This window comes from Suricata suricatta, chromosome 14 (genome assembly GCF_006229205.1).
Source record: "Suricata suricatta isolate VVHF042 chromosome 14, meerkat_22Aug2017_6uvM2_HiC, whole genome shotgun sequence".
NCBI lineage: Eukaryota > Metazoa > Chordata > Mammalia > Carnivora > Herpestidae > Suricata > Suricata suricatta.
In genome coordinates, this window is record NC_043713.1 from 37,993,309 (window position 1) to 38,016,330 (window position 23,022).

Below are 23,022 nucleotides of genomic sequence, written 5' to 3' on the forward strand. Positions count from 1 at the left end.
GACTTCCCTTTCTCTAACTCATATAATTATATTAACACAATCTAACAGGACACTCACTCTTTCATAGCAGGCCTCATGCCATCAACCAACTAAAACTTCCAGATCTTTCAACCTTTATTTCTGCAATCACATGCGTAATTCTGTGGCATATATTTTCAGGGCATAAATGTTTATTTTCTGCACTAGTGTTTGTTTCAATTAATTTTTACAGGCTCTGAAGTCTTATTATTCCCAGATATGTGATTATTCCAGGTTCCAGTTAAACTTCATGGTATCTACAAATTTGAAAAGCATTTATCTCAAATTCCATCTTTAAATGAAGGTTCTTTGTTCAACCTTATAAAGTTCTTTGGGAATCATCACTCTCTTGTTCAACTGCCTGGTTCCCCTTTTTATTTTGTGATATTCACACGTTTGACAAGCATCACTCTGATGAATTCCTTCAAGTTACTCATGATAGAGCTGAACAAGGCAATGGAAAACAAAGCCGCAAGCACGCTGCCGCTGCTGGAATCTCCTTTCAGACTCCTCCCAATGAGCCAGTCAATATACTCGGCTATACATGTTCAGTCTTCTAACAATTCATTTAATTATAGTTCAAATGACTGGCTGAAACTTAGATCCAACAGGAGCATCCTCCTGATATGGAAGTCTAATAATCCTATCAAAAATAAATTAATTTAGTTTGACATGAATTAACTTAGAGAATCTATAATGCCTTCCAGGGATCACTACTTCCATTTGCAAATGCTTACAGTCATCCATTTAATAATACAGTCTAGAATTTTCCTGAGAGTTGAGATAAAGCTCAATAATCTGTGACTTCAAACACTTTCTAATATCTCTTCTTATAATCATAACAATAGCAAATACTTACACGGTAGTGACTCTGCATTGGGCTTTATTCTAACACGTACATAAACTCACTTAATCCTCATAGCAACCCTCGCATTGTGGAGGGACTGTGATCACCCTCATTTTACGACAGATGAGACAACTAAGGTGCAAAGGGGTTTATTTAATGCCCTGAAAGTCACGCAGCTACAAAGTAGTAAAGCCAAGATTTGAAGCCCGTGGTTCACTCCTTGGACAATTTGTCCCTCATTCTCAGTGATGCTCCCCACGATCAACAGCAGCATTCCTGATCACATCCGCACATGCTTAAGGTGTCTTGTCCCCAAACTCATATTTCATTATTTAAAAACCCATCTCAGACACGGTGGCTATAACTTCTAGGTGACGTTCTTTATCACATCTTCTTGAAAAACAATCTGTACTACTTTATTATATTTTTCTGCACTATTTTAAGGGCAGAAAATATAATGAAATATTTCAAGGCTGAGAAATCATGCACGGTGTTAAAGGTGCTACCGCTCTGACCAGGAATATCATACTAACTTCATGGCAGTTGAAATGTAGAGGCAGTCAGGGAACTCCCGTTAGCTGAATGAAGGAAATATTGGCTTGTCAGAGCTGATAACGTTTTACTGTTTTTAAACTAAGAGAATTGTCTTCTACGGAAATTCATATAGTAGCACTGGCTGGTAATGAATAAGATCTTCAATGAGCTTCGCAAAAGCAAGTCTAAAACATATATAGGTTTTGTTGTAGAACCTCTCATAAAACTCTAAACATAAATATATAATCGAGCATAATTAGGTAAAAAAATCCAAGTAACCTTCCCAAGGTCCAATATAATTAAGATTATATATGTTAACGAGTTGGGAGGTTTTTATTACTGTTGACATGGTAACTCTAAAAACCTGGCTTGGAGAAGGCAGAATACGAAATTATGAAAATTAAGGATCTTAATGTGTATTTTTGTCCACACATGGGAAGCTAAATATCATCTACATGGAAACCTATGGACAAAGCCAGGATTCTCCTCAAGATAACATTCTGAAGCAGCAATCAGTTGAGACCCCAAATTTCCTTATCTCCGGAATTCTTACAAGGTGCCTGTGTTAATAACAGAAGGTAGAATATACATACTGCTAGAAAGCATTCTGTAATAGGAACATGCTATGTATGGTTGCAAGAACTTGAATTACGTTAACATACTTAATTCTCACAGCCACCTCTCAAAGTAGGTATTGGTGTTACAGGTGAGATAACTAATACGTCTGTGGATATATTAGTGCATTTACACCAGGCTATTCCCGAGTAAGAAGCCAACCTGGGATTCAAACCTATGCCTCAGACTCCAAGTGTTTCACCATTAAAATACACTATCTTACAGCAAAAGGTGCCAACCTACTTGGAGTAATTCAGCACTACTACTAAAATGTAAAAGGTAGGTGGTCCCCTTTGTTCACTCTTAGGAATTTTTCTTACAGAAATCGACAGCCCATTCTGAAGGTTCAACGAAGCATTATTTGAATTTTTTTAAACATAAGACATAACCTAAGAGAGAGACAAGCAAATAAATGAAGGCACATACATACCATAAAATAATATACTGCCATCGCAAAGAAAATATGCACTGACACAGAAAGATGTCCATGAGAAAGTGATGAGGAAAAATAAGCAAGCTGAGCAGCAGGACGTATGGAAGAAGCATGTACTCAAATTCTGTGGTGTCCATACACACATATATACACCCACACCCACATCCTCACGTTAAAATATTCTAGCAGTTAACAATTATTACTCTGGAGAGTGGCAGAAAAGTGAAAGTTCAAGGAGGAAATGTACTTTTTTTATAGTTGCATATTTAGAAGCAGAAATTCCTTTCATAATCTTTAAATTGTATACTAATACAGTATGTCATTTATCTAATTTATGCCAATATTATATAATATAAAGTATATAACTTGTAAAACATATGTAATATATATAACATATACCTAATAAATAATTTAAAAATCAGTTCCAAATAAAATAAAAATGAATACTCAAACAACAACAAAAACCATTATATACCTTATACTGTAAAGCACAGTGGAGAAAACAAAATCTAAGTATATTGAATTTTTTCCAAAGCAAATATTACTCATCATTCAATCTGAGTCACGAAAATTCTTCAGTGTTACTCTCCCAGACTCATTTGGAATGACACAGCATCCAGATGTAGCTGCCAGAAGGAATTAGTTGCAAAATACATCTTGAGATAATTGTAGAAAATGACTTTGTTATATGGAATTATTTGATTCTGGCCATTTAAATGTTGAAGAATGACAAAGACAATGATGCTTGCTTTGTCACAGTTACCAGTAACCCTTTTCTCCTGACTGTAGTTACAAAACAACATCACCTCTTCAATAATTCATTGATTGAACAAATATTTACCAAGCACACACATACACCAAAATGAAACACAATAAAATGTGTCATCACCATCTCGAGAGACACTTATCCTCGGGTTTGCTATAGTTAGGGAGGGGAGGGTGGCTAACAGCTAATTTACTTAAAAATGGATTTAAAATAAAAGGAGAGAGACCAGGCCATATGCCTTTCATATTCATTCACAATGCTAATTTAGTCTATATAGAAATGACCCTTGCCTACCCTATTTCCAGTGGTGGTACTCTAATTCAGATTCTGTGGAAGTAGTGATAATCATAATGGTATTCCCTCCTTCCTTCCTTCCTTCTTTCCTCCCTCCCTCCCTCCCTTCCTTCCTTCCTTCCTTCTTTCCTCCCTTCCTCCCTTCCTTCCTTTGTCACTGCTTTAATTCTAGTACGTGGCACACAGAAGGCTCTTAAAAATGCCTACTGAATGAAAACCAGATGAACAAATGACAAGGAAGAATTGATGTACTGAATTTATTGTCTTGCGTATACAACTCTTTATTCTTTTCTTCTGAAAAATCTTTCCTACTTGGATTTAAATGAGAGCTGTCATATTCCTGTAGATACTTAATGATAGGGTGGTGGGATGGCAGAGATCAGGTACACAAGGAGGGCCAACCATTGATATTCCCCAAGATACATTACCTACAACTCAAGACAACAAACCTCGGTTCCATTCCACTATTAACCCAATGTGATGAGGGCCTGAGGTTTGCGAGAAGCCAAGGTTCTATCTATATGGAAGAAGCCAGGGTCAGAAAATAAGGCTTCTGTACAGAAACAGAGATGAGAGAGCCCTGGACACACTCATTCCCTCTTTTCAGACACTGGTGAAGACCTCTGTTCTCCTGTACCAATGTAGGTGTATACCAGTCGTCCAATAAATTCTTCTCACTGAGGTTAGAGTTGGATGTTAGTCACTGTTCATGACCAAATGTTCATGACCAATGTGTGTGTTACACTAACTAGTAAGCCCTTGGTTGGTTCCTTTCATAGGATATTTTTTAAAAGTACAAAATATGTTTCCAAGTCTGATGTTAATTTTTTATTCCTTTAGAAGATAAATAAGAGTATCTGTTGCTACAACAGATACTTCTTCATCACTGGCAACCCAAATTCTTAATGAAATAAAACTTGGGAACATGGAGTGTTTAGCCCTTTGTCAAATACACACTTTGAACCATCCAGAGACATAGTTAAAAAATTAAAACATTTGTATAAAATCAGGAACTCACCAAGCAAAGCTATACATAATTCTAGCAGTAAGAGGTCCTTATCTAGAACACAGACTTGGTGAGCAGTAACTAAAAGAATTTCTGGATCCCAGGCTTCATAAAAAGGGCCAACATTTTAAGAATATGAAGCAGGTATCCTAATATTTTTGCGATATGACCGAGAGGCCTCCTGAAGGCCAAAAGGCATATGTGATATGTGCATCCCTGTTTCTATGTGGAATCATGCAGAAAAATCTAGCTTAACTATTTATATGGAAAACCAAGTCAAAGATCTCCCACCAGACTTATGGTACTCAAGTAATGAAGACATAATTTAAATACCTGCATGAAGTTCTATGTAAACACATTTGTGGGACAACTACCTTTATATTCTACTTGATGTACTACCCACCTTAGTATTAGCCAAGTTTTCCAACCATCTCCATCCTACCTCCCTTTCTGTCCTGTTTCTTAAACTATGTGCTGGAGGAATAAAGGCCATATTTACCAGGGGACAAAGGAAATAGAACTGGTTTCAATCAGTCGATATTTGTTGATATGAAATATGGGCTGAGTATCTTTAAGGAGGTAATGGAGCATTAAAACTTACCTTTCCCAACAAAAGATTCTTTATGAAATCAGATAGTCCCTATTGATTCCTAGCCTTCCTCAATCCTGATTTTACCAGTTGTTTTCTGCACACTATTAGGCTGGGAGCTCATGATACTATAATACTACATTTAGATGTCAGAATGAGGAAAAACGATTAGCTCTGATGTGATCAAAATATTCCTTCGAAAGAAACATAAATAGGAATTACCTATTAACCAACTCTAAATTAGTGGTTACATGAAGTCTTACTTAGATTTCTCCCAGAGGTTGCCATTCAGCATTATTAAATTATGCCTGAAGATAAATTAGGCCAGATGTTTTTCGCTTAGATTCACTCAACTACAACAGGAGGCACTAGTCCCACAAGGAATCATATCCTCCTTGCAGAAGCTAGCTGCGGGAGAAGTGTTGAGAGTTCTATTAACTACTTTGACATTCAGCTTTTAAGAAATAACTAGGTCTGCCATCAGGTACAAAGAACATATAAGACAACAAACACTGGAATACTCTGTAGGTATCCTGGTGCAAAAGGAAAATAAACATAAAACACGTTATCTCCATACTACTGGCAATGAAAACAGGAAAATCAAAGTCTGTTTTGTGACCCTAGCAATTCAGAGGTGGCCTTGCATAAGATAATTATAATTAACATGCCCCCATGTAAAAGCCAAAAAAAAACCCTGAAGGAATACACTCTGAAAATCAGTGTTCCCTGCAGATAAATTATGTCTTAATGAACAATATAATTAAATATGTACAGGACTGTGTACTAACAACTCCATCCCTATTTGAGCATAAGATTGGTACAAGATCGGTAGAAAATTAGTAGGAATCTGGCTTTGAGTTTCTGCTTTAGAACATGGAACAGATATGGCTGCATACTGGTGAGCTGAAGGGCCGGACAAACATTGTGCATCTGGTTTTAAGATGCATATGGTCAACACATTCCTTGTGGTGTGAAAGTCCACAGGCTTTCACAACAAGTTTTCTTCATCCCCCCCCTTTTCCGACAAGAAGGAGTAGGGCTCAATGGGGAGTCTTTCAGCTGTCAGGGGTTTCTGTGCGCTGTATCTAGAGGAGAGTGGAAACCGGTGGGAAAGAGCCTGAGGGTGACTGAGCCCTCAATGGAAGGGAAATGTAGACAGGAATCTCTGAGACAGACCGGGAAATATAATCTTTTAGTGGGGGTGCTCCCTCTACCAGCCCTAAGCAAAAGAGAGAGAGAGAGAGAGAAAGAGGTGTTATTACAGTGTCTGCTTTCCTCTTCTCAATGGTGTAGAAATCTGGTCATACCTTTTCAATGAAGCACAATTTGTCTGGACTTGGAAACTTGAACTCATTTAAAATGTCCAGGTGCTCTTTTTCTATCTTTTCAACTATCTTGGAATTCAATTCTCTATTAACAATAATTGTTCTACTCCTTCTGGTTAGAAACTGTTCCCCCTCAGCAGACTGATAAAATGAAAAGTAATTATTTTATAAAGCAAAAATATGAACAGGATTATGTGAAGATAGAATACAGAAGAAATTTTCCTTGTAATGAAAATTCCCTATTATTTACTGGTTTAAAAATATCAAAGAGTACATACTAGAGAGGCTGATTTCACAAAGCAATTTCATGTAATGGAGAAGAAAAAAAGGACTTAACGTTCTTTGCCTCACTTACCTCTTAAAGCATGTAATTATGCATTTAGTGTCTCATAAACAGACGTAAAAGGTGCCCTGCAACAAAAACACCCATTTTGCTATGTGGGCTGGATCTGTCAGGATAGGCAGGGATATAAAACAAGAAGGAAGGAAGGAAGGAAGGAAGGAAGGGAGGGAGGGAGGAAGGGAGGGAGGGAGGAAGGGAGGAAGGAAGGAAGAAAGGAAAAAAACCCCACACCCCAAACCCTGAAATCTCAGTGGATTAAAACAAATGCTTATTTCTCACTCAACATTTCTATGTCCAACCAAGAACTGGGATGACTGAAATTCCATCTTGTCATCGGCTTCTGTGATCAACACAACCAAGCAAGAAATAAGGGCGATCAAACACTGGCCATGAGGGAGAAAACCACTCATATGGTTAATGCCTAACCTCAAGGGGGCAAAGAAGTGCAATCCTACCATTTGTTCCTAAGGAGGAAAAATGAAAGAACTGTGTAGCAGCCCACGGACTAACAAAATAGCCAGTCAACATTCATTAAAGACAGAGAAAGATTGTTTCAAATAACTTAGAAGACCATCTTTCCCCCCCCCCCCCGTAGACTCTATCCAATACAATTAAAGCTATATGAACACACAGAGAAAACTGTAACAAAACACTAAAGTTTATTAAAGTCCTATTGTTTGTTTCTTCATCATCTATTTTTCTGGATGACACCTTTCATGGCTTGGAGTTAGTTGCTTCCTTTCCTCAAGCTGCCTACCACTATCACCCAGCACCAAAGAGAACAAGATAAAATGTTATGAGAAAATGGAGCAGGAAGACTGGGTGGATTAAGAAAAAAAACTCGTTCTTCACAGCAGCTTTTAACAATGGGGAAAAAATGTATAACTTTCATGCATCTTGCATTTCCTACTATGAAACTGAGCTCAGTGAACAGTGAATTCTGAAGGGGAAAAAGAGGCAGTCATCAGAAGATTTTTTAAAATGAACTATCTGTATTTGTTCATCCCCCGGCCCAAACAGTCTTTCTTATTCGGTTACTGGAAGTTGGCTTGTGAAGATAGCACTAGCCAAAAAGTGATAAGATACACATATAAAAATTGGAGAAAGGATAAGAACAGGAGAAAATTTTTGCATTTGTTTATTAGTGTCTTTTGTTCTTCTCATTCCCTCATCAAAGATCTTGGTGGATTAAAGGTGTTCTTCTCTTTACACACAGTAGCATCTCTGCCTAGAGCCGATCCCACATAAACATTAACAGTACCATTATCTTCATCCAAACTGAGAAAGTCTGGCCAAATTTCCATAAGACTGGGGGGGGGGGAGGAGAAGGGGGAGCAAAGTAGGAAAAGGAATTTCCTGAAGTACTATCTTTGTTTCATTTAAGTTCTATAAGAAGAGAAATACCATTAGATGAATAAAGAAGTGACAGCAATAAGATTGTGATGTCCATATGATTCTACATGAAATAAGGAGTCACTGTACTGATCTTATCTCCCTATTCTGAGAAATAAATGAAAATTTACATTACCGAAAAGTCTGCTCTCTTTTGCTAAGCTCAGATCCTCCGAGTCATGGTCAAAACTAAACTGTAAAGGAAACTTGGCATTTAGTGGGTGAAAAAAAATATTTACTTACATCTAGAAAGTACCTGGAAGCTTCATCCAGAATTATGTATTTTGTGATTCAGATAGTGTTAAACTATGTTATAAATGTAATCTATAGACTATCTATATCTATAGGTATATCTATAGACTATTCATACTGAATGCCAAAACTGGTCTGTGAGGGAAAATAGAACAGAAACAGTCCATGGTAGTTTTTAGCCTCCAAATTACAAAAATAAATTTCAGAGGAAACAGACCAAAGAAATCTTTAGAACTTTTGCAATAGTTGCCTTGGCTTTAACATTTTTTAAGTATAAAATGAATACCATAAAAATAATACCAGGACAAATGAATGAAGATGTATCTACATCAATACACTCAAGGACCAGGGCCTCAAAGAGGAGCAGATGCAGATCTGAATCACTGCTCCACTACTTACTAGCTCAGCAAGTTAACTCACCCTCTCTGTAGTAATGGGAAGGGCATTTATAATTTGTTTTCCCAGCATACTTTCCATCTGCTTTTTATTGGTGCTTTTGTGCAATTTTCCTCTGCTCCATATGATCCTTGTGTGGCAATCAATCATGTTATCTGATCCTAACCATTGCTGGGAGGGAAGAGTCTATCAGCCAAGTAGGGCATGGTGAAGACTTCCCTGGGATGCATATTGAAATAATAATAATAATAATAATAATAATAATAATAATAATAATAAATTAATAATGAGAGAAAAAATGGATTCTTTTTATACTGCTGTGCTAAGCTTAGAGGAGGTAGGTCTGGAGTGCCAGTGACCACCTTCTCTTGCTCAAAACTGCTTGAACTCTGCGTGCAGTGTGAAGACAAGCAAAAACAAAGACAAAAGTGTAGAGAAGCAAATACTTTGATGACACTCTCTAAATGTATACATCCACTTAGAACTGAAGTCTACCCTTGGATTTCTCAATTATGTGAGCTTTTTTACTTGAACTAGTTTGAGTTAAATTCATTTCACTTTTAACTGAGAGAAATTCAACCAAAAAACATTCTAATACTAAATTTCTTCACTTAAAAATGTGGTTAATATTATAATGTGTCTTCTAGGTTTGCTCAAGATTAAACAATATAACAAGTTAGTGCAGCAAGAGGCATATAAGTACCCAATAGGTATTAGTTCTTACTAGCCATTATTGTTAATCAGTATTACTTTAGTAACAGCAATATTTTATGATAACTGACATACTAAGGCTAATTCTTTTGTTATACAAGACTCCGATACTCTTAAAAGGAGACTATGACACCAAGCTTATAAATATTTTACTTATATGTAAAAAGAAGGATATTTACTCTGCAAACATTTCCAATCTGCACTGTAAGCAATGTACTAGAAAATTCTTCTCTTTGTTTGGAAATCATAGCAAACCTTTATAAATCATCATTGTACCTTATTAAAATCAAATACAGAAGAAAGTTACTTTTAGTCTACTGAATTCCTACCACACTACGCAACTTTCAATTTATAGTGAAGTATCTCTTGGGCCCTAAGAGGTTTTTTTTTTTTTTTTAAAGTTAATTTCCCAAAGGTCAAGGTCCATATCTTATTACATTCCCAAGGCACCTAACATATTAATGACAGGAACTGAATATTTTCCAGTGCCATTAAGCACGATGACTATCAAATTATTATCCCAAAGTAGTAAAAGGTGCTAGTGAGCTGAAAGTAGACACAGGCTTTCAAAACCCATCAGCTGTCCAGTTGATTCTTGGGAAATCTGATCCCTTCTCTCCATTGTACAGTGCCAATTTAGCATGGCACAGAAATAAATCAAGGAGACATAAGTTTTATAGTCCTACAAATATGTTGCAAACTTTTAGACTTAGCTCTAACAGCTCCCCTGAACCCTCTTCGACTTCTTCACGTTATTCAACTATAATCAGCAACATCTTCAAATGAGGTAGTGCATTAGGCACTCAGGAAACAATTATAAACAAGTAAACAACTAATTATAATACATTGTCACAACTACAAAGTGCTTTCAGAATGTATAAAAGCTTCTCGAGGGAGACTGGAATCTGAAGAAAGCACAGGAATTTGCCAGATAAAAAGAAGAAGCGGGGGAGGGAGGATGTTACAAAGAGAAGAAACAATGTGAACAAAGTTAAGGGAAAGTATGATAAATTCAGAGATCTAACAGTACTTTTATTTGACCAGAGAAGACAATCAAGCAATGAAATTGGGTAAGTATGAACAAAACAAATCTATAAGACGTTCACACAAGTGGACCATACTCCTAAAACACAGGAAAACTAATAAAAGGTTTTTGAAAAAAATGGTATTTTTGTATATTCCCCATTTGCAACTCCAGACTCACTCTCTGCCTTCCTCCACCCAGCTCTGTGACTGAGCAGACTGACATCTATAAATTTTCTCAACAGAGATCCCCTGTTCTCTAGCTTCTGGATGGGGTCAGCCAACAGGAGCCCAAGTGGAGACCAGCAAATCGGCAGTAGAGGAGTCAGCACACTGATGGGACATGTCCCCCCTTGCAGGGGAGAGGCCTGCCAGTGGTGATATCCCACTGCCTCTGGTCACACTTTGGGTCAGGCACTGTTAAACAATCACAGCCCACATCACTGCAGCACCCACTCCCTACTCTTCTTGGCCCCTCAAGACTCAGGGGAGTGACAGCCTCTTGCCAGGGATACCCGTGATTTGCTTCACTAACTCTTGTTCTTTTCTTGCACTGCGCCCTAACTTTGCTTAATCACCCCTTTAAGATAATGCCATCTGTTTCCTACAGAAACTAAGTCAGCCTCAAATGGTACCATAAACCAGTTTCACCTTTAAAGAAGCAGTTATGGAGGCAATAAGAAGAACCTGCCAGTGGAGTCAAGTCTGTAGTCGGTGAAATCAGTTACAAGGTTCTTGCAGCCACTTAACAAGAAAAGGAAAACTACCAGGCACCAACCTTAACTGGCATCTTGTAATGTCAAAACTATACTAAGTACATTCTACACACTGCCGTATTTAAACATTCCAACCACTCTTTTATGTTATTTCCTTCTAGTACACAATGGAGAAATGTTAAATAATTTGCCCAAGGTCAAATACATAGTAAGTGGCAGAACTGAGACTCAAACATTATCTGCCTGATTTTTAGGCCTATCATTACTCTATATTCTTTTCCTAACCTATATATGCCAGTGTCAAAGTAAATTACAGTGGAAATGGATATAAGTGTAGGATGTAAGAATAAGGATTTGAAGATTTGAAGAAAAGGAGGTAGAACTGGTAGAACTCAGTGATTACTGGATAAAAGGGGAAAAATACAAAAAAAGGCATTCATGATGACAAGATTGTTTCTGTCTTGAACAACTGTGAAGATGGTGGTGGCTTTCTCTAAGAGATGAGAGGAAGAGCAGACTTGCTGGGAGCAGGAGGTGGGGAAGAAATGAGGCATTTGGTTTTAATCTTGCTGACTTCATCACTGCTATGAAGACGCAGATGGAGAGGTTTTCCCTATAGGACGAAGAGGCCACATACACCTTTTCATCAGTGCCTAACAATGAAGGTGTCGATATGGGAACCAGAGTCTGACAATTAAGTGCATCTACCTGTGATCTGAACCTTGAACCTGGGAAGCGTTGGCAGCAATGGCAGTGTCCTATGTCAACACTAAGTCACACTGGTGATTAGCGATTCCCATAGCAATCCCAACTAGATTATTCTTGCAGTGTGATGGTGTATCTGCTACCCAGCCTCTATTGATCTTTGCCTATTTTTCCAGCCTGGCTTTTGAATCCTTTAGAATGATTATATGAACTACTACAAAAAAATGCTTCTCTATTTAAGTTACCAAGACTTATTTTCTGATGCTTGCAACCCATAATTCTGACTGATAAAGCTAACACATTCATTGCTGTATCTTGTTCAGTATTAGGAAGATCCTTTTTGCATTGTTCTTAAATCACTTCCAAACCACAAGCTGAATATACTAAACTACTAGCTGTTGAGGGAATTCTCAGAAGATTTCAAAGAATTTATGGTCTGTTGGGGATGCAATGCAAAAATTAAGTTTCTGTACTACAACATGATTAAATATTTAAAACATAAAAAAGGATAATTAAATATACTCTAAAACACACACACACACACACACACACACACACACACACAAATATAAGAAAGCTATCCAAAAACACTTAAGAGAGCATAAAACTGCAGAACTTCAAGGATAAAGAGAACACATAAGAATTCTCAAACACAAACGCATATCACTTCTTAAAAAGTAACAAATTCACCACAGCCACAATATTACAATCACTGACACAAGAACATAATGAAGAAGCATTTCCAAAATATTCAGGGTAAAAAACTGTCAATTAAGACTTTTGTAACTAGCTAAATTATCACTCAAAGGTGAGAACAACATTGTATCTTTTAGTTTTCCCTATCAAGTTCTCCACTTTTATTTTAACAAAAGACGTGCTGAGGGGCACCTGAGTGGTTCAGTAGGTTAAGGGTCTGATTCTTGATTTTGGCTCAGGTCATGATCTCAGGTCCATGGGTTCACACCCCACATTGGACTCTGCACTGATGGTGCAGAGCCTGCCAGGGATTCTCTCTCTCTCTCTCTCTCTCTCTCTCTTCTCTCTCTGTCTCTCTCTCCCTTCCCCTTTCTCTCCTCCTCTCTCTCTGCTCCTCCCCACCCCCAAATAAATAAACATTTAAGTTTAAAAGGAAAAAAGATGTGCTGAGATTTTTTAAGAGATCTCTTTTTGAACTGTAGTCTACACATTTGGGGGATAATCTATCGAAAGGCTGCTCTTGGCCACTTTTGTACACCCAATCTGGACTGTGTTCATATTAAATTTAAGAGGATAGGAAGGATTTAGGGAGAAAGTATGAATGACAGGGAGAGAATGTAGCCATTTGCTCACAATTCTCTTTTGAAATTCTTATAACTTCATGGGAGTCTATAATTACTTCAAAATATTAAATTTTAATAAAAAATATTTCTAAGGGGTGGTCAAAATAAAAACATTTTAGATATATGAATACTTTAATGAACTGTTACAGGAAGCAATTTACAAAAAAAGGTAAAGTATGATGCAAAAACAGTTGAGCACAGATGTAGATAATATGTTGATAATTTACTACCTCCTGGTAAATTTAATTATCTCTGTTGTGTTTTAAAAGAATATAAAATAAATCTGTATAAGGCTGTAGAAATTGGAACATTTTTTGTGATGTAGAATGGACAGAAAATGTGAAATTCTTCCTGTTATGAGGAAAAGCAATCACAATTATTTCCAATATAGAAAAGGGCTTCCTATGATCTGTTGTTCTTTAACTTGAGGATAATTAGAAGAGTTTTTAAACAGAGGAATGACTCAGTAAGATCAGATCTACTAGAAAGAGAAATACAGCTTCTGTGAAATTTAAAACAAACAGATTAGAGACAAAATTAGTTGGAAGGTCAGGACTATGTAAAATTTAGTGAATGAAAAGAGGAAGAGCTAAGTGTGAGCTATAATTAAGACAGAATTTACCACTCCCTGCAGATACCACATGTTTAGGTACACATAGATAAGTTTCCCCCATCCCAGACAAGAATGCAGTCACATTTTTCTTTGTGTGCTGAATGCACACTTTTGTAGGAAGTATCTAATAAATGTCTGTACTGGATACATTTCACCTGAAATATCCAGAATATGTAATGATACACAAAGGATTTGTTAACGTATGTCCAAAATAGAGGAAAAGTTCAAGGATGAAGTCTTCATCATGAGAGAATTGCTACTGAGGCAGGTTAGATGGCCAAAGGAGAGAAGGAAAATGAAAACAAAAAGGAGGGGCGCCTGGGTGGCTCAGTAGGTTAAGTGTCTGACTTCGGCTCAGGTCATGGTCTCACGTTCATGGGTTTGAGCCCCGCATGGGGCTCTGTGCTGACAGCTACCTAAAGGGCAAACTAAGAGAAGGAGACCCTTCAGCAAGCAAGAGAAAGAATAGTGATGGAAAGAGAACAAGGAGAATATCAGAGAGGATTGCTGCAAAATGTCTTAATTTAACTTTTTTGGATTGCTTTAAAAGAGAATTAAACAGAAAGGATTTAGGAAAAGACAGCTCTGGTTGCAAGAATTTGAAGACATATTTTACCGTAAAGAGGTTTTCTTATAAATACTTCTAAAACATGAGTATCTGTTCTGTGTGCATGGGACGGGGGTCGGCAAGTTTAGGCTGGAAGGGGTGATTTGGTCTTTGTCCTGTTTCTGGCAAAGAACTCCCCAAACCTTGGAATTTCCTGTGTTGAGAATGATAAAAGTATCTTTCATTATGCTAATGAGGTGACTTCTGGAAAGCACCTAAGGATGGTGTCTGAGTGGCTATAGAGCCAACCATGTGATTAGAAGGTTAGAACTTTCAGACCTACCCTCTGACCTTGGGGAAGGGAAGAGGGGCTGGAGGTGGAATCTAGTGTCAATGGACAATGATTTAATCAATCACAGCTATGTACTGAAGCCTCCAGGAAAACCCAAAGGGGCAGAGACTGGAGGGCTTCTGGGTTGGTGAACCCATGGAGACTTTGGGAGAGTGGCTCATCTGAAGAAGCACGGAAGCCTCACGCTCTTTCCTCATATCTCAGTCTATACATTTCTTTCATCTGGCTGTTATAATAAACCAGTGACCTAGTAATTAAAATGTTTCTCTGAGTTCTATGAACTGTTCTAGCAAATTAATCTAACCTGAGGAAGAGGTCGTGAGAAGCTCTGATTTACAGCTAGTTATAAGTACAGGTAGCAATCTAGACTTGCAAATGGCCTCTGAAGTCCACGGAGAGGTCATTAGAACATCCAGTCTATGGCCAGTAGGTCAGTCCGAAACACAAATAACAACCGCCTGAACTTGTTCTTGACTTCTAAGGGGGTGGGAGACAAAGCTATATATATATATATAGGACTGAACTTAACCTGTTGAATCTGATGCTGTCTCTGGATAGATAATGCCAGAGATGAGTTGAATACTCAGATACCCTGCTGGTGTCTGAGAACTGGTTATTGTATGTGTGGGGACCCCTTCTCTCACTGGAATTGACTCTGAGAGCAATTAAAGAGCATCATACAGACCGTCATCCTGATGGTCCAGACAACTTAGTTCTTCAGCCTTGTCAACAAGGTCTTGATTAGGAGCACCTGGTTAGCTCAGTCAGTTAAACGTCTGACTTTGGCTTAGGTGACTCTCACAGTTCATGAGTCCTAGCTCTGTGTTGGGCTCCATGCTGACAGCTCAGAGCCTGGAGCCTGCTTTCTATTCTGCCCCCTCACACACACTCATTCTCTGCCCCCCCTCCACACTCATTCTGCCTCTCTCAAAAATAAATAAGCATTAAAATTTTTTAAAAGGTCTTGATATATGTACAAATTATATATGCATCGCTTACCTTTGACATTAAAAAGGAACTAAGAATAACCAACAGCTTCACTATATCATGCATTCTCTATGACTGATATGGAAAATAAGCCCAAAGATCCTACCACAATTTCTAACTCCTTGAAAGTTTAAAATAGATTCTAATACCTTGTAGTTAACAAAATCCTTGAAATGTCATCTGTGTTCTGAATAAGATGAAGAGGGTCCATCCTATGCCCTCCCTTGAGTCATAAATAATATATTCAGAAATCAACCGTGTAACTGAAGTAGAACTGTCAAAAGATAACATTTACGGAATTCTTTTAAATATCATTACAGTTTTTCATGGACTAACTTACGCTAAAGACACGCAAAATAAGCCCATGATAAATAACTACCGTAAAATAAATTATACATCTATATCCCTAGAAAACATTTTTACAAGTTCTAAGTGTGTCCACTTAGATTGCACTGCCTTGGAAGATACCTGAGGTTCTAAAAGTTCCACCAAAGGCTAAGATCTTGGATGTCATTTAAGTTATACATTGCAGCTATTAGAGCCAAAGTTCTGACAAGCCCTTGGGCTATAACCCCAGGGCACGCATTTGCCTTAAAACACAGAAGAATGTGTCAGAGGGCTATATGTCAATCAACCAGGAGAAGTGCCTATTCCCAATTTAATGTTGTCAGTTGCTGACATTAAAACCAGCAACAGTTAATTGTTACCCCTTCAAGTGGGAATATTGAGAAGAGAGGTAGGGTCTAAGTTCAGGCCGATAAAGCTGTTAATTGCTACCCTTTTATGTAGATTTGTTTAATAATGAAAACAATGTGGCTAATCATATAATGTTTCTATTTGTTCCCCAAGGGCTCTTCAGGGAAAGTTTCAATCCAGCCTAGATTTCCACAGCTACCAACTGTGCAGGAACAAAAGCCGAACAATCAAGGCATTCCGTGCTGGCAAACAGCTGAAAGTGGTTCTATACAGATGCCCCTCCTCCTTGCCCTATCAGGAAGGAGTGAGGATCTGCCTTGCAGGAGGGGTGCTGGGAGGATTTTAAACGATAAATTAATGATAATAATAATTTCATGCAGATTTTTTAATGAAAAGGAAAGAGAGAGAAAGAAAAGTAAAGAGGCGATCTGAAAAGCAGGACGTTAAGTCTCACGTAGGCTTGGATCTGCCCTAGGTCTCCAAGAACCAAATCAGTTAAATTCCGACATCACTTAAAGTTGCTGGGTTAATTTTAACAAATCAGATAGACACAGCACAGATTTTTTTTTTTTTAATCCTGTGCCAGCCTTGCTCCTTACAGACAGGGTGATAATATTGGCATATCATTAAACCACATATTTGGAGACTGAGTTACGGAAATAACTCCAGCTACCTCCTGATGTTTTCTACACACAGAATGCATATTACTCACTGACGTTTACTTTGTGTCATTTGGCAAAGGCGATGGGACAGGATAAAGTTGTGTTATTTAAAATAAAGTATTTCTAACATCAATTTTGATTTCGGAGTCTATTACCAAATAACGGAAGCATTCAGCGACATTCACAGACCACTGGTGTCCCCTCTCTGTACAAGAGACATTCTTTCTGTTTTGAAAAAAAAAATATCCTATTTCTATTAGCACCTACCCCACCAGCCCCATGCGACAACTTAGAAGGTCCAACTGTTTTATAATCACTTGCAAATCCTCCTACCACCACCCACCCAATCTGGTCACAATGTAATTTTCACCTTTATTGAGGTGCCTATCCTCTTAAGGCTTCAGATATTTCTGGACTTGTCTGCATGTTGCCTCCTGAACCCATCATCTGGCCTGGCACCGCACCTTTGCGCTCTTGCAAAGCTCTCTTCCTAGAATGAGCTGCTCTCGTGACCTGTTCAATCTTACTTATACTTCAAGGACAAGCCAAATTTCACCTAATCCGTAAGCCTTCTACAGTCATCTCGTACCACAGGGCTTCTCCCTTCTGTAAATCTGTAAATGAGCACCGGCTTGATCATTCACGTGACACCTATGGACGGTGTCTGCTCAGCCTTCCTCCAGGGCTCCTTGTCTCCTCTACTGAACTCAACACTCCTTGAGGATGTATCTCCATACCCTCCCCAGCATTTGTGCTGTATACAGAGAAACCCTCAAAATGGTGAGGGGCCGTACCGCACATTTCCAATGCATTTCAGTGAAAGTTGACACTATTACGTAATTAAACATTAAATTTCATTACTCTATAAGTTCACTTTTCGGTGGTGAAGTTCCTTACAGGTATGACTCTACAAGTCTAAAAGCTATAGCACGTCAAGAGTCCATTTCTGACATCGAAGGAATCATCTGCTACCAAAGAATTTCTCAAAGAGAAAAACTTAAGAAACAATTCTTAAAATTCCCTTTCATATCAGCAGGAAGTAAAAACTTAACAACCTAAACATTAAGCCCAAGTTCACATTTCCCATTTATTTCAAACACATTTTTCCCAGCTTGAAACCCAAAACAGGCAGAGAGGCTGCTAAACTCTTTTCCATCTTTCAGACTGCAAAATGAAAATTTAGGTCCCACATCTGAGAGAAGAGATGACGAGATGCAGACATAGAGAGATGATGTTACGTGTGCGGATCACAGACAACAGCCGAATCAAACCAACTGAAATGTAAGCGAATGAAGATAAAACTCCATTTGCCAAATACGTTAGCCAGGCCCATAAGCCAATGAGCACTGTCACAATTATGCTCCTGTGCACCTTTGGGGCTTACCTCAGATCACAAGTCAAAATGTTCTCAACTGTGAAGGCCTGGTCATAACCTGAAATCTAAGCACCAGTAACACAGTGAGAAAATGGCAAAAGCAGTACCATTGCTCTCTCCTCCATTCCCATGTTCATCATTCCTGAATAATTATATTTATTTCTAAAATACAAAGACAAAAGACAAGGCAACCAGTAAGTTAACAATTATGAACTGTTTTCTATTTTAACAGCTACCAATGCCATTTGGCTTTATTTCACAGAAAACTTAAGAGTTTATTTAGCATATAATGCATTATGCAAAAGAATCTTCTCTGTGCAAAAGAGTCACACAGATTTCCTTTAACTAATAACCCTTCACTTAATTTTTAATAGAATATGGTTTATAAAATTTCAATTTACTTAAAATCATCAGTAACTCTGCTATGGCATAAAGAGATATGTGTCTGTTTTCTCCCAACAATGAGGCAAATTTGCCATTAATTTTTTCCCCCAAAGGTCACCTTGAACTACAAAAGAAAAAGAAAAAAAAGAAAAAGAAAAAATAAACCCTACTAATAGTCATTATCTTTGCGAATGTACCTAAACTACAAGCAAATAAATCAGCCATATTACCCAGCAAAAAGCTACTGAAGATTGTTAAGATTTATTTGCAGGTGCCAGTGAGACTAAACAAAGATTGTAAGGAATGAAACAAACAGAAGAAACTCAGGGAACAAATTAATACATTGAATCATTATCTTACCAGCAGCATTCCCCATAGAACAAAGTGATGAAACTATCAAAAAGCACTTCTCAAAGCAACAACATTTTCGCATGTCAAAAAAAAAAAGAATTAACCTAGAATAAATATATAAATAACAGTATGTTCTGTGTTAAGCCAGTAACAAAGAAACCCCTTAGTGCAGTAAAACAAAGTCTTGTCAAATCCCCATTTTTTACAAAGAAGCATGAAGATCCTTTCACAATGGTTTAAACTGTATTTATAGTAACGAAGTGAAGACTTGAGATAAAAGTCAAAAGGATTAAAGTCAAAGCCCCAGCTCGACATGAGTTATGGTTTTGATTTTTATTCTTATTGTGGTCTACAAATATTAAGACAGAAGATACTTCCATGTGATTGTGGGATCCTCTGAGACTCTATAACCTTAGAAGAGCAGATAAAACGAATGAAAATGCATCTGGTTTAGGAGCAGCCTCCATATTAAATGGCAATGCGCAAAGTAACAACCACAACTGCAGAAGGCTGAGGGGGAGTGGGAGAGGCTGAAGGCTGAAATTTCTGCAATTGATGCAGGGCAGGGGGAAAAAAAAATGAAAGAAAGAAAGAAAAGAAAACAAGCAAGAAAAAGATGTGCTATTACTGTTTTAAAATGGCAGCCTGTTAATAATCACATTCCTGAAAATACAGAAAAATTATACTACCATTTCTTCTTTCCTAAGCAAAGCGAGCTCACCACATACACGTTACACACTTCTGCTAGAAAACTGGGAGGGCTTGATAGCTGCATCTCTATCTACAGCAAAATCCCTGGAGTTGCCACTCAGAGTTTGCAGATTCACAGACCATATACTTTTCTCACAAAAAAAAGAAAATAAAAATTCTGCTGTTGACTGGAAGTTCTTACTCTACAGAGAACCGTTCTTCTTCCACGAATTTTTTTTTCTTAAAAATGAATGCAAAGCTACATTTAAACATAAGCTTTTGGTCACAGTTCAAAAAATGTATTTTGCATCTCCTCTCCCCTGATACTCTTTCAAGATAATCTCTCTCTCACACACACACTCCAGTAGGAGATGTATATTATGTAATGTGTGATTGGATGGTTATTCTTAATATCAATCTGGATGCTCTCTCCTTTCAGTTCATATATTGCAAGAACCACATGCATATTTTCCACTCATCCCTAGTCTATACTTTTAAAATCAGACACCTGGTTTAATACTTGCTGTCTCGAGAAAAGGCTAAAAGTCCTTCATAAAGCAATCAGACCAGAATCATCAGGAGTAGAGTAAAATATGTAAAGATCGTATTTTTAATCTCAGAAATGGCCCCCAAAAGGCATTAGTTTTTAGTTGAGTGTAAATTAATACTATAAGAGCAAAAACAATTTTCACGCAAGTTTTAAGAGTTTAAGTCTATACGTATTCATAAATCATAAAGGAAATATTAAAAAGTCACAATTGCACAAATGGATCCTTTTCTGTTTTATTCACAAAGTAAGCTAAGAAATACCATAAGTCACAATTACAAATCACAAATTTCTGAGAAAGATATTTCCAGTACAATTACTTGCTATTTCATTCAATATTTTATTTCAACTGTCACATTTTGAATACATACACATTTGTGCAACTACCAGGGGAAAAATAACTTGAACCAAATTGAAAAATTACCATAACTACTAGTTCAATATGTCTAGTTAAAATAGAGACATCTGGTCTATCATTAATTCTTTTGTGTCGATGACTCCTAGTGTGTCTTTTCCCATCAATGAACTTTGCAAGAGGAAAGGGAACTTTTAACAAAAAGCTGTGACTCAGAAATCCATCTGAAGATTTATCAATACAGACCTAATATGATTAGATCAAATAAAGCACAGTACTTTCAGGAACAGTAACAAATACTGTCGAATACAAATAGTTAGCTTTAAAATTCCATCAATGTTATTTATTAAGTAATTCTCTGCAAGCAGATATAGGTAATTCATGAATCATTATTTTAAAATATTTATAAGTCAACTCTTTTCGCTTGTTTAAAACACATACACTGAAGCTCTATAATAATACTTGATTGCCACTCCAAGGAAACTGAATAATGCATTTTTAGAAGCCCTGCACACCCCCACACAATTCTGAATTAATGGCTGAGTAAACAATAAGTAATGTACTATGCTCTAGCAAAAATTCAGTGATAACATCAATCTGGCATCTACTTAACACATACTGCTTACTTTTCACATATTCCTCACAGAGAAGTTTCCTTTCCCAGATACAGTTCATTAGAGAATGACTATCACCTGCCCATTCATCCAGAGACAGTGATTTAGTAATTAACACAATCCCAGATAAGGGGAGAAATCATAACACACACTACTACAAATTAAGAGATGAGGTAAAGGGGCCTAGCCACTTCAGCTTCCAATAACTGGAGTGCAATTAAAAAGGACTTTTGTCACTTCTTCCTAGGCTAATAGGGTCAATTATTTAAAACCCCTTGCTCCAATTCAGAGACATACCAGTAAGGCCCTTCAACCAAACTCAGATAATTACTTTTGACAAATGTTCTCCTTGAGCATGATGTAGTTACTCAAATGCTTTAAAAAATAAAACAAACAACAACAACAACAAAAACCCAAAACCAACCCGCAGTCATAGTAAAACAATCTTTACAAAGTCAACCCAATAACATGTTCTGTGGTCTCCTCCCCGGCCATCCCCCATACTGCATGGTCTGCCTTCTTTCCTCTAATTTAAAAAAGATAGTAAGTTGCTAAGTAAATATTTAATTTATGCAGCCGAAACCCTGAAAGGCTGAGCTTCACATGCAATGCCTTGCATTCCCGTGAAGCACACGGTACAGAAATATCCTTTTTTAAAAATCCGTTTACAGCTGTCCTTTAAAAGAAGAAAAAGGAGAGAGAGGGAGAGAGGGAGAAAGAAAAGAAACCCACACATACACATGCATCAAACCAAAGACGCCGACGCCCCTCTGCCAACCAGCATTTCTATAGAGACATTCTTTCGATGATTAAAACGTAAGCTCCGAAAGGTTAAAGAAAAACAGCCAAGTAACACCGCCCAGGAAGCCAGCATTAAAACACACCTAGCTGTACACTCTTAATAACCTCCCACTACAAATGACACTGACCCAACTTCACCAAACACACACACGCCCCGAAACACACACTCACAAATTGCACACACGTGCACAGAATGTACACACAAACATCGAGCAGAACACAATACCTACAAAACACAAACGAACTTGATCCACACAAAACATGCACGTATCAATGTGCATACATAATGCACACGACACGGCACACAGACACGCACGACCTGGCCCACATGCACACGCCCCACAAGTCCGTGTCGGACACACACCGTGCATGCACGTGTAAAATGTATGAACTCACAAACGCCGAACATACACACAGACCGTGCACAGAGAGTTATTGATGAAATTCCGGAAGGTGGAGGGGCCGGGAGGGAGTGGTAATTGCCACACAAAGGTCTCCGGAGCGGCAGAGAGGGAAGTCGAGCGGGCCGAGCGCTCGGAAATTCACCCGAAGCGAAGGCACAGCCGAGCCCCGAGAGCGAAGTACCGGGAGAAGTGTCCCGGGCGGTCCCGGGCGCGGCGGGCGCGGGGCTCCCCGAGATAATCGCTGCGCCCCTCCGCGCGCGCACGCACACACACAGGGGCCCCTGGGCGAGCCCACTCCCGCAGAATAACAAAGAGCAGGAGCCCGGCGAGCGGGCGGCGGCTCGGTCTGGAAGTGGCCGT

The 23,022-nt window shown here is 38.1% G+C and overlaps 1 protein-coding gene across 1 annotated transcript in view; it reads right to left on the bottom strand.

Moving 5' to 3' along the window:
• Nucleotides 1–23,022, bottom strand: part of ASXL3 (ASXL transcriptional regulator 3) — a 179,495-nt gene that overhangs the window by 153,332 nt on the left and 3,141 nt on the right. Inside the window, exons 3-4 of the mRNA XM_029921562.1 lie at nt 22,655–23,008; nt 17,698–17,755 (exon numbers count right to left, since the gene is read on the bottom strand). Coding sequence (XP_029777422.1) covers nt 17,698–17,755; nt 22,655–23,008 — 412 coding nt within the window. The remainder of the gene's footprint in view (nt 1–17,697; nt 17,756–22,654; nt 23,009–23,022) is intronic.